Source organism: Pimephales promelas, chromosome 20 (assembly GCF_988280905.1).
Source record: "Pimephales promelas chromosome 20, fPimPro1.hap1.1, whole genome shotgun sequence".
NCBI classification, from domain to species: domain Eukaryota; kingdom Metazoa; phylum Chordata; class Actinopteri; order Cypriniformes; family Leuciscidae; genus Pimephales; species Pimephales promelas.
The window spans coordinates 11,261,296-11,273,918 of record NC_142788.1 but is presented as its reverse complement, the minus strand read 5'-3'; the positions used below and the strand labels follow the sequence as shown (position 1 = coordinate 11,273,918).

At 35.9% G+C, this 12,623-nt stretch overlaps 1 protein-coding gene across 2 annotated transcripts in view; it reads right to left on the bottom strand.

The window, feature by feature from the left end:
- znf512b (zinc finger protein 512B) overlaps positions 1 to 12,623 on the bottom strand; it is a 95,864-nt gene that overhangs the window by 27,939 nt on the left and 55,302 nt on the right. For both annotated transcript variants that reach the window (XM_089124382.1, XM_039669952.2), the window contains exon 9: positions 12,401 to 12,528. In XM_089124382.1, coding sequence (XP_088980508.1) covers positions 12,401 to 12,528 — 128 coding nt within the window. The remainder of the gene's footprint in view (positions 1 to 12,400; positions 12,529 to 12,623) is intronic.

Below are 12,623 nucleotides of genomic sequence, written 5' to 3'. Positions count from 1 at the left end.
TGTTACTGTCAATTTAAATACATAAGTACGAAATGACTGCGAAAAATAACCACAACAAGCTGCCATTTTATGAAGAACTCTTCAGTTCCCTTATTCCCTCTGTGAGAGCGTGCAGGCTGTGCATCGCGCCGCTGTCGTCTGCAATGTTTTCGCCATAGCCTACATATGATATATCTGGTTAGTAATTTTATATTTTATGCAAACCATATCAGTTACTTACATTAACGGATTAAGGTTAGAACTGGCCGCGGCATGAACTATATGAAGTTACTTGATTAAATGTGATTTTATTAACATGTATATCATATATAGCCTCTTATAAGGTCAAAATGGTCTAATCAGTTTTGTTATTTACCACGTTATGTCGGTGGAAACGCCTGCACGTTCATTATTTTATAACTTTATAGGGTTGGGAATTGAAAATCGATAAATGTATCCTTAAATCTGATATCCAAGGTTAGGATTCGGATTAGCCTATTGTTATAAAATTAAAGTTTCGATTCCTCTTATTGATTTTTTCACGCTTATTTTTGTGTAAATCCTGACCTGGCAATCTGCTATTTAAGTTAACGTTAATGTTTACCTCAGTGACAGTCTCTACCGCAGCGCCCAAAAAGTGCAGTTTTGTCCAAATACAAAGCTATGTGTGACATTTACAGTATTGTCTGATATCGTAATTGTTTTTATAACTATGTGTAAACTGACATGTAACGTTACTTATTTGAAGGGAAAGACGCCCTGTCAAGCTTCTTTTGTCATACGATGTAACTTAGTATCACACAAGCAAGATTGACGTTTTCACGTGACCGTAAATGAATTGATTTTAAACAGTCCAACAAACAAGATAGTATTAAGTGAATTACACTTTAGACATCATTTTGTCTGTTTTTGCTGTTTAGCTAAAAAAAAACAACAACAAAAACGCTTTTACTGTAAAAACGTCTCGTCTGTTCTCCTTTTCCACAGGTGTGAGCTGTGCATATTAAGAAGACCCCATCCATCTTGACGACCGATGAATTGTAAATCTAATCTAATTTAATTATTCTATTTATCCAACTACTACTACTATACCTTGGCCAAATACTGACCCACTGAGAACATTTTAAACAGATTATTTGCTATCTGTGAATTTTGAACAGATAATTGCCTATCTGCAAGTTGTTAAGAATTGTTCTGGTTCAGTTGCATAAAAGCTTGGATAGAGAACTTCCTATTGCAAATGTTAGAACATTAAGTCTGCATATAAATGATTATTAATACCGTAATGCAAGTTTTTCATGGCACATGTGCATGATGATATTGTTTTGTGTTTAGATTTTTTTAAAGGACACTGGATAACACACTCTAAAAAATGCTGGGTTGTTTTAACCCAACTTTGGGCCAAATATGGACAAACCCAGCCGTTGGGTTAAATTTTTACATTGCATTTTTAAGCCAACATTTGGTTTTGTCCATATTCTATCCAAAAATTGGGTTAAAACAACCCAGCATTTTTTTAGAGTGCAACTTGTCATTTTGTAATACTCATCTGGATTGGTGGTTTACTCGTCAAAGCTAGTTTATACATTTCTCCCAGCCCTGCAAATCTGGTCATCTAGTTATAAAGGAGCCCAAAACCCTTTAAAATCAGCAACAGACCAGTCTGACCAGTTAGACAGTCTATCTCAAACCAATAGACTATCTAGTTTAAGCCCCCCCCCCCTTTCTAATAGATTGATCAGATAGCGCCCCTTTAATATTTTCTATTTTACCTGTTCATAATCATTTTTGCATGAATTGAAACGCATGATTGTTCATGATTTTCATGCATGATTTAAATTGTATTATATTACATTATTATTATTAATGTATTTAATTTTATTCATGTATTTAAATGTATATATGTAAATGTAATGTGTTTGAAAATACACAATAAACCTTGAGCAGTTAAAGCTTCAATTGTTCTTTTTTCTATTTCCTAAAGTGCTATGTGTGACATTTACAGTATTGTCTGATATCGTAATTGTTTTTATAACTATGTGTAAACTGACATGTAACGTTACTTATTTGAAGGGAAAGACGCCCTGTCAAGCTTCTTTTGTCATACGATGTAACTTAGTATCACACAAGCAAGATTGACGTTTTCTATAATGGGTTTAGTTAAATTGTAATGCGTTAATTTAGAATTTAGAATAGAATAAAATGTACAAACCCATACACTCCCGAAGAAAACATCTATTAACCTATTAATATAAATGATTTAAAAGTCTGAACATGCAATACAGATACGGATTTAACTACTGTGATTTAAAAAATATCTTAAAATTAAATAAAAACCACTTTTCCTAAAGTACAACACAGCCTTTTCAATGGATGATATACAGTATGCATTCTTTATAACCATGCATACATCCTTCTTTATTCTTTCAAGCAGAAATATTCTTTGTGTAAATTAAATATAATTAATCCTTATTATACTAAAGCTATTAACAAACTGTGATTGCTTTTCTCTTTTTCTTTGGTTGCTTGATCAATATTAAGGACACAGACCACATTATGTTTGATGCCACTTTCACTTTAAGACGTCGGATTATTTCCAATGACATGCGGATCCAATCGCACTGATGCACATCTGATACACTCACAACTGTTTAAGACATAACCGACATAATTTACATGAATACTGTCCAAAGCGGACATTTAAAGCACTCAATAACCTTGCCCCTTCATATTTATTGGACCTTCTTAATATCTATATTCGATCTCGAACTTTAAGATCGTCTTCCTCGCTCACTCTTGTTCTCCCTAGAACCCGCACTACTTCTATGGGGTCCCGGGCTTTTAGTTTTGCAGCTCCTTATTTATGGAACCTGCTGCCACAGGATGTGCGAAACAGTGAAAGTATTCATGTTTTTAAATCTTGCCTTAAGACCCATCTTTTCCGGCAGGCTTTTATGTTTTATGTGATTTTTTATATATATATATATATATATATATATATATATATATATATATATATATATATATATATATATATATGTGTGTGTATTAGGGCTGGGCAAAAAAATAGATTTTTCGATTAATCGGTTTTTAAAATGTGGCCGATTCAAAATCGATTCTCAACGGCCTCGAATCGATTTTTTCCGTATAAAGGGCTCGCGGACGGTGCGGCGTCTTCTCGTCTCACTGCACTAGGCAAGCACTAAGCGCTGCAGCTGTCGATACACACTCGCGTTTAGGAGTCGGGACACGACGAAATATTCACTTGCACAATCGGGCCAGCATTGCATCGTAACCTATGATGGTAACTAACGTTTATAATTTTCACGTCTTTTTAAGTTTTAGTTTAAACATTCAAGCGATATTAAACCATCCCGTGCTCGCGCACTCTCAGAGATGTCTTTCACTGCGTGCACATACAGTAAAGCCAATCCGCCTCAAACAGCTCGCCTGAAACAAACGTTTTATCCCTGGATTATATCGCTTTAACAGTTAAAAACACGCGACATAATGTCAAAACTCTGGTATTGGTGAGTAACCTTGTAAAGACAGTCTAATGTCTTAAATAAGCATTAAACGCGTGTGACAGACAGACAGTACAAATGAGACAGGGATCCGTTCTTAAAGTGAACGCAGCCATATGTGTCTGTCATTAATTCTGTTGAATTAAAACAATAGAATATAGCATTAATTCTAAGCAATCAGAATTAATAGCCTTTGTATTTAATTCAGTCTTGGACTAAAAAGACTATCCAGTGTTATTTTACATTGGATTACTTTATTCAGTTTCTGTAGTATTTCTGACATACCAAAAAAACTCTTTATTCTATTCTATTTATTTGCTACTTTTTTCAGTTTAATTCGAAGATTGAAATCAAGCTTCCATGTGTTACTTAAACTCTTAACAAAAAAACAAAACAAAAAAAAAAACATTTAGGTAAGATCAACGTAAAAAAAATGTCTAAATATTTTTATTTTTATTTATCTATATCTATCTCAAACATAAAATAACATAATCCTGTTTGATCAAGCTGTGTGACTGTTCTGACTTTTTTTGCATATTGCATCAAAATCCTGTCTTTTCTTTGTCTGCATTTAGTGTATCTAAAATAAAAAGAGTTTTATATACAGGTTTGTGGCTCTTAAAAAACTTTTGCTGGTAATTTACTCACCCCCATGTCATCCAAGATGTCCATATTTTTCTTTCCTCAGTCGAAAAGAAATTAAGGTTTTTGATGAAAACATTCCAGGATTTTTCTCCATATAATGGACTTACATGGGAACCAGACGGTTCAAGGTCGAAAAGACAGTTAATAACAGTTTCAGATGCAGCAGACGATGAATAAGGGTCTTATCATGCGAAACGATCGGTTATTTCAAAACTTATTCCAAAAATGTAACTTTTCTAAGGACAAATGCTAGCCTAGCTCTATTCTGTGAGGCGCGTTTGTAACGTCACGTAATACGTAATTACGTTCAAAAGGTCACGGGCGACGTAGCCGGAAGTACAGAATCAAAATCGTCCGACATCGCTGTTTTACCTTTTAATTACTTTTTTGTAAACAGCGTTTGAGTTAGTTTGCACGTTCAACCTATGCGTTCAACTTGTAAACACTGACTCTGTACTTACGGCTACGTCGCCGTGACCTTTTGAATGTAATCCTGCTGCCGCCACAGAGTGCCATTTAGTTTTATATAAAGTTTAAATTATTTTGTTGTCTCAAATCGTTGATAATGTATACTGACTTAGCCCTATGCTGCAATAAATTTAGTTTTGCATTCATTTACATAAATCAGCTGCTTGAATGACAATTGCTGATGTAATTGGGTTTTCATGTGAGATTCTCAATTCATTCAGTTAACTGATGCTCTGAGGTAGTTTTCAGACTGCAGACTCAGCAACGATTGTATTTAATTGTACAGTACAATTATAACATAGAACAAACATCTTCATTTCATGTCATTAAACATAACAATATTGCTGGCCATACACTGATGAGAAAGTGAGTCCGGTGTACGATACTTGGAGTTGTCCTAGACGTGGCGCAGCGCTGCGCTTCTCATTCGGTGTGCGACCCCCTTTACGGATGTGTATTTCACTGCCACTTCAATTCACTGTTCACACACACACACAAAGTCCCCACTTGGTTGGATAGATATCATTCAGAAAGTTCCCTCTTGGCTAGTGTGCAGCGACACTGCTGTGTTAATACATGTATATGTTAGTAATATAGACATGTGTGTGCAATGGCACATAACTATGGCAAGTAAATTGTTAGGGACTGCATAACAAAGCATAGAAAGTATATATGAAGAGAGAGCGTTAAATAAGAAAAATAGTATATATATATATATACATAATGTATATAATAGATATATAATTTAACTGTAATGAAGACATATTTCACTGCCAGTTCACACACACAAAGTCCCCACTTGGTTGGATAGATATCATTCAGAATGTCCCCTCTTTGCCAGTGTACAGCGACACTGCTGTTAGTAGTATAGAAATATATAGTTTTAGATCGGTAAGATTGTTTATGTTTTTAAAAGAAGTCTCTTCTGCTCACCAAGGCTGAAATTATTTGATAAAAAAAAACAGTAATATTGTGAAATATTATTACAATTTAAAACCACGTTTTTCTATGTGAATATATATATATATATATATATATAATGTATATAATAGATATATAATGTAAGCGTAATTAAGAAAGATTTCACTGCCAGTTCACACACACACAAAGTCCCCACTTGGTTGGATAGATATCGTTCAGAATGTCCCCTCTTTGCCAGTGTACAGCGACACTGCTGTTAGTAATATAGAAATATATAGTTTTAGATCGGTAAGATTGTTTATGTTTTTAAAAGAAGTCTCTTCTGCTCACCAAGGCTGAAATTATTTGATAAAAAAAAACAGTAATATTGTGAAATATTATTACAATTTAAAACAGCGTTTTTCTATGTGAATATATATATATATATATATATATATATAATGTATATAATAGATATATAATGTAAGCGTAATTAAGAAAGATTTCACTGCCAGTTCACACACACACAAAGTCCCCGCTTGGTTGGATAGATATCGTTCAGAATGTCCCCTCTTTGCCAGTGTACAGCGACACTGCTGTTAGTAGTATAGAAATATATAGTTTTAGATCGGTAAGATTGTTTATGTTTTTAAAAGAAGTCTCTTCTGCTCACCAAGGCTGAAATTATTTGATAAAAAAAAACAGTAATATTGTGAAATATTATTACAATTTAAAACAGCGTTTTTCTATGTGAATATATATATATATATATATATATATATATATATATATATATATAATGTATATAATAGATATATAATGTAAGCGTAATTAAGAAAGATTTCACTGCCAGTTCACACACACACAAAGTCCCCGCTTGGTTGGATAGATATCGTTCAGAATGTCCCCTCTTTGCCAGTGTACAGCGACACTGCTGTTAGTAGTATAGAAATATATAGTTTTAGATCGGTAAGATTGTTTATGTTTTTTAAGAAGTCTCTTCTGCTCACCAAGGCTGCAATTATTTGATAAAAAAAAAACAGTAATATTGTGAAATATTATTACAATTTAAAACAGCGTTTTTCTATGTGAATATATATATATATATATATATATATATATTATGTATATAATAGATATATAATGTAAGCGGAATTAAGAAAGATTTCACTGCCAGTTCACACACACACAAAGTCCCCGCTTGGTTTGATAGATATCATTCAGAATGTTCCCTCTTCGCCAGTGTACAGCGACACTGCTGTGTAGCAATATAGACATGTATATGTTTGAGCATTATATAATGACACACCCACACACACACACATATATGTGTATAAGTATGTATAAGTTACAAAATGAAGACAAGATTTCACTGCCAGTTCACTTCACTGTTCACACAGACATACAGTTCAATTGCAGGCTATATGAGTCCCCTGTTGGTAAGGTAGACATCGGCCAGAGTTTCAGGTCCCCACTTGGCATGTTTTTTTAAAAATAAAAAAATGCATATTTAAAGTTATATTATGAAAAAAGACCTTAAAAGAGAATTTTGTACGTCATTTTTGTTTCTTCAAAATGACCAGAAACACTAGTCCCCTCTTGGCCAGTGTAGAGTGATAGTCCCCTTTTAGTAATATAGACGTGTATGTGTGTGTGTGTGTGTGTGTGTGTGTGTGTGAATTAGTCTGTGAGTCTCTCAACAGTGTTTGGCAGCAGCATCTCTTCTAATTGCGAAACTGTAAGTTTATCTGCTTCAAGAACAGCTCCACTAGAGAGAAATGTCTTGTAGCTTTTAAGTTGCTAAAATATTTTACTGATAAAATCGTCTTTGTGTGTGTGTGTGTGTGTGTGTGTGAACTGTATGTGTATGAGTTTGTGTGGGAGAAAGAGAGTATGTGCTTTCCGTAAATAATAAAACATAATTTTGCGGCAAAAAACGTGGGAATAATTTGTCGTTTTTATCCTATTGTTTACTATATTTATGTGCTTAATTACTGTCATTGGGTCTCATTCATGAAACACGAGCAGAACGAATTTTTGTGTAAATCGTGTGTAAAGTAGTTCTGGCGTAAATTTTCGTATTCATTAAAATGTTCATATTTTCCAAATGTTAGTTGTACGCAAGAAATCTACACCAGCTCCCAGCCACGCGTAAATGGTGCGCTTAACATCCGAACGTTTTGCTCATTAATAAGGCTGCATTTTAATTCAAGCTTCCTTTTTTTAGGACCTGATAGGCCACTATGTACGCTTGAAAATAAAATGTGGAGTTTTGAATGAACTTCTGATAATAAAACTTCAATTTCTGCATCCGAGAAATCTTTCTTTTTCATTCGCATTCACGCTATTATATGCCTATATATAGATGTCAGTCGGATATAATGGGCGGGATTTATGGTAATTGAGAATGAACGTGCACGCGCATCCCATTTACGACTGATTGGAATTCATTAGCACACACATTTCACTATCACATCTGATATTTACGAAGTATTTGTGACTCAGGAGAAGAGTTTTTGGGAAGGTCTCTTTACGCGCAAATCACTCTCATTTTTACTCGTATATTTACGAATGTTTCATGAATGAGACCCATTGTTTTGGTTCTTTTGCTGTTGTTGTCAGCTGTAAGGACCTTTGAAAAAACTAAAATCATTTGGCGAGGTGATATGGAACTGTAATGCGGTCAATAGACCCCTTTTCAGTTGGTAAACATGGTGACGTTTTTATGTGGGTGGAGCTTAGGTGGAGGCAGAACGATCCCTCTGGCCGCTTCACTAACGCTAGTTAGCAAGTATTGTTAGCTTGTATTTTAACAATGACTGGAGAAAATCCGATTTTATCTTAATGTGAAAGGTCACTCAGTGTCCAGGACCGCGATTGTTATTTCCAAAAGTTATTTTTAACGGACGGAACCAGATCGGCCGACCCGTAGCCACCTACACACTCACTCAATGCATGGACGATCTTACAAGTTTAACGTTACGTTACCTCAGTTAAGTGGCCTGACTTCTACACCTACCTTATAGAGAAACCGATCGTAAATAGAAACTGAGGGCATATAAATCTTTAGATGCCTATATGGTCCTGTACAAGACTTGTGTGTACGATCCGCAGTTCTGCCGAGCCAGCGCCGAGACCACGACAATTTAAAGAGTGACATTACTGTGCGTTTTTAATGATGTGAATATTTTCTAGAAATAAAAATTCCAGATAAAACATATTCATTTTTAATCAATTCTTGCATCAGAAACACAACAAGATGACATTTAATAATAGTAACAATAATTTAAGCTCCTTATCATGTAGCCGAATCTGTGCTGGTTTGTATTGGCCGCCTCCAGTTTTCACTTTCATACCTGCCCTTACTTTAGCCGTGCATTTCCCAGAAAAACAGTGCCCACCTGAGAACGTTCGTCAACCAATCAGAATAACGCATTCAACCGGGCTGTGATCCAATTTGAACATGTGAATATGCCCGATCTCATGAAAGTTCGTATCTATAGCACGAATGTCATTTCTTGTGCCATTTATAAGGCAAAAACAGTTTTTGCGTGTATATGGTACGCGTTTTTCACGTGCATATGATACGCACTTTTTGGCGTATAATAATACGCACAAACTCCCCACCCCCCTCCCCCCTAAACCTACCCCAGGGTTTTTTAGTGAGTAGCATATGCACACAAAAACCATTTTTGCCGTATAAATGCCACAAGAAATGACATTCGTGGTATAGATACGCATGTTCATGAGACTGTGTTGGAAAATTCTGTCAACGTCTGTCTGTTTACACTACAGTTCAATATCTGGGGTCAGTACCTTTTTTAAGTGATTTTTCGGCTGCATTTATTTGATCAAGTTGTGTTATAATAACTATATTATATTTTAAAATGTAACTTATTCCAATGATGGTAAAGCCGGTCACGTGATCCTTCAGAAATCATTCTAATATGATGAATGGATGCTCAAGAAACATTTCCGATTATTGTCAATGGTGAAAACAGTTGTGCTGATTAACATTTTTGTGGAAACCATTTTTTTCAGGATTCTTTGACGAATATTTGAAATGGAAATATTTTGCAACCTTTTACAGTAAATGTCTTTACTGACACTTTGGGTCAGTTTAACACATCCTTAATGAATAAAAGTAATCATTTCTGCATGGAAATACACTAACAAACGAATGAAAAATAAAGTAAGGTCAATGATTATCATTTTAATCCATTTTCTTTGCCATAAAACGTCTTCTCCCTTAATGCTCATCAAAGCCATCATTGATTTCACACAGGGCTGAGGAAGAGGCCAGAGAAACTACAATTACTCGTGACCCCGCAATAACGCAGCCGATCGATTCCCCCTTTAATAGACATGTCATCATTTTTATAGAGTTGTGCTATACACACTGGGCTGGCACCATTAGACTCTTCTCCAGAAGCACACTGGGTAGGGCCACTCATTGCATCGCTCTCACAGACGCTCAATCAATAAAACGCCCCTAATGACTCCCTCTGGCCTCATGCGCGAGGTCCCGAGAGAGGGCTGTCTAATTGCATGCCTGAAACATTCTCCTCTCCACTTCCTCTACGGTTTAGTTGTATAAACAACAGAGGGAGAGTGATACATTAAAGGTTTGATTCTGTCTCTTACGCCGCGTCGGCCTCGTTCACAATACGCAAGCAGAACAAATCTATGTGTAAATCGCTCATAAATCCATTCTTACATAAACCGTCCAGTTGAACTCAATGTGACAATTAATGTATGAATGCTTTTGCATATGATTTACATTCAGAAACTCTTTCTGCTTGTGTTTCATGGATAAGACTTTGTCTTTCTCCATATGAAAGAGAATTTGCACATCTGCTAAATTATGTTTGCTGCGTTTAGAAAACTGAGACAGATGTAGTCTTCATCGGAGGAGTGGGATTGTACAAACTACCACAAGGGCAGTTTGGGTTATTAATACCTGAGGGAAATTACCTGCGGGTGGATGAGAAATCAGTGTGGATTCCTCATGAGGTCAATGCAAACATCAGTGACAGTGGTCTGTGGTGGTGTATTGACTAGACTATCTTCTTACATGTAATAAGGTTGATTTCATATTTGCTGAATAGAGTGAATTGACTTCAATATCTTGAGGAAGGAAAACGTACAGGGACTAATGGTTTTGGTTCAAATGTAAAGTGAGTCCTTCTTCACCACCAAGTAGGTTTGCTTTTAGTCCAACAGATCTTAAACTCCATTGGGATGCCAATGGTCGGGATGCCCAAACCTACACAAACTCCACTCTTTAACCCTTAAATGCATCAATATTTCACCAATCATTATTACATATTCGGGTCTTTAGTGACCTGGATCTATTTCTAACACAGATGGAACTGCCGAAATAGTATAAAACTCCCCTGATATTTTACAATTACGAAAATTTGAACTATACAAAAGAATAAAAATCTTATTTTGTTAACTTCTGGAGCTTGGAAGGGTTTAGTTTGAGCAGATGTTTTATCATCACTTTTCTCATCAGAGCTTATTTCCCTATACATTCGGCATCAGGCAAATATTCGCCATCCCAAAACATGTTCTCAAATCTATCGTTTTCGACGTCTTCAAAATCAACATTTTAATCAGCTTCTTCACCAGATCCACCATCAAGTGACAGTGACACTAAGACCATTTTCAGACCTGTAGATCGATTGCTTTGTTCTGAAAAAGGGACTTAGTTTGCTACAAAGTTGCGTTTTCTTCTTGTTCAGTTCACATCGATAAGGAAACATTTTAAAGCGTCCCAAAATGTTTCTCTGTAAGTCACATGTGAGTAAAGCTGTCCTCTTATAGGTCAGAGTTTCCTCTGAGTCATCCATCAAGATGACTGAACAAATTCACTCCAGAAGTGTATTGTGGCTTTATCTGTCGCTTTATCTTTACCAGGTCCTGAAACAAACGCTCCAAACAAACCAGGTGTGAAAACGTCCTGCAATTTGATTGCGTTCAGCACTTCCTCTTCAGAGTCATTTCAATCTTTGCTGATGATTCTTCCTATTCTTTTGTTTTCTGCCTGTGCAACATGACATCATGACTTTTGCGTAAACATACACGCCACTTTCGAGTCGTGTTATCTCTACGCATTTTGAGCTATCCACGTGTATCCGCGTGTATGTCTACGCCATTAACGTCCGAGTCATTCCGCGTGTCTGTACACGCCGTCAAATGTACGAGCGAAACGAAGCAAAATGTAGATCTACATCTGGGGAGCGATCTTTTTTTTCCTAGGATGTCAAGGGAACACTCATAAATGGTATTAACCCCAGTGACGGTTAGGTTTAGGCACGGGGTTGAGGTAAGTCATATATTTATATATACAGTAATAACGTTAAGTCAATGGCGTTCATAAACACGCTGAAAAACGATTATGCGTGTTGATACCACGCCAAAAATGGAAATACGAATTGGCGTGTCATACACACGCTACTTCATGAGATCAGTAAGTATGATTGAAACATCACTTCACTGTGTATCAGACATTGCCACCTTGAGGAATAAAAGTGAATTGCAGTCATCAGAGATTAAAATTATAGTTGCGCAGAAAAAAACTCGGGTCGCTAGAAACCCTATATAGTTTTTGCAAAACATTAATTAATAAACAAGCATTTTTTATAATTTGTCTTTTTCTTGTTATATTGTTTATAATAATTAGATTGAGGAATACTAAGAAGGTTGATGTCTAACTTTCAAAAATGAATGACGGTGAGGGAAGTAAATGGAGTTCCAGTTCGTTACAGACCCGAAGTATGCGTTATAAGTGTTAAACAAATTGTTCCATTGGGAATGTTTAGAGTAATTTGTAAAATGATGTGTCTAAGCCTAATCTTGTGTTGTCCAGGTGTCCTGACCTTCTGACAGATCTCCATGTGCTTCTTAAGACCGGGGACAGTCTTGCGGGTGACAACAGAGCAGGTGGGACAGACCACTTCCCCTCTCTCAGAAATGGTGTTCTGCCACTGGGCTTCAGCAGGGGGCACTGAGACAGAGACATTAAGATAGAACACATTTAAGATCATGATAATGTAAGCTACACTACAGTTCAATGGTTTAGGGTCGTTTTAATTGTTTTTG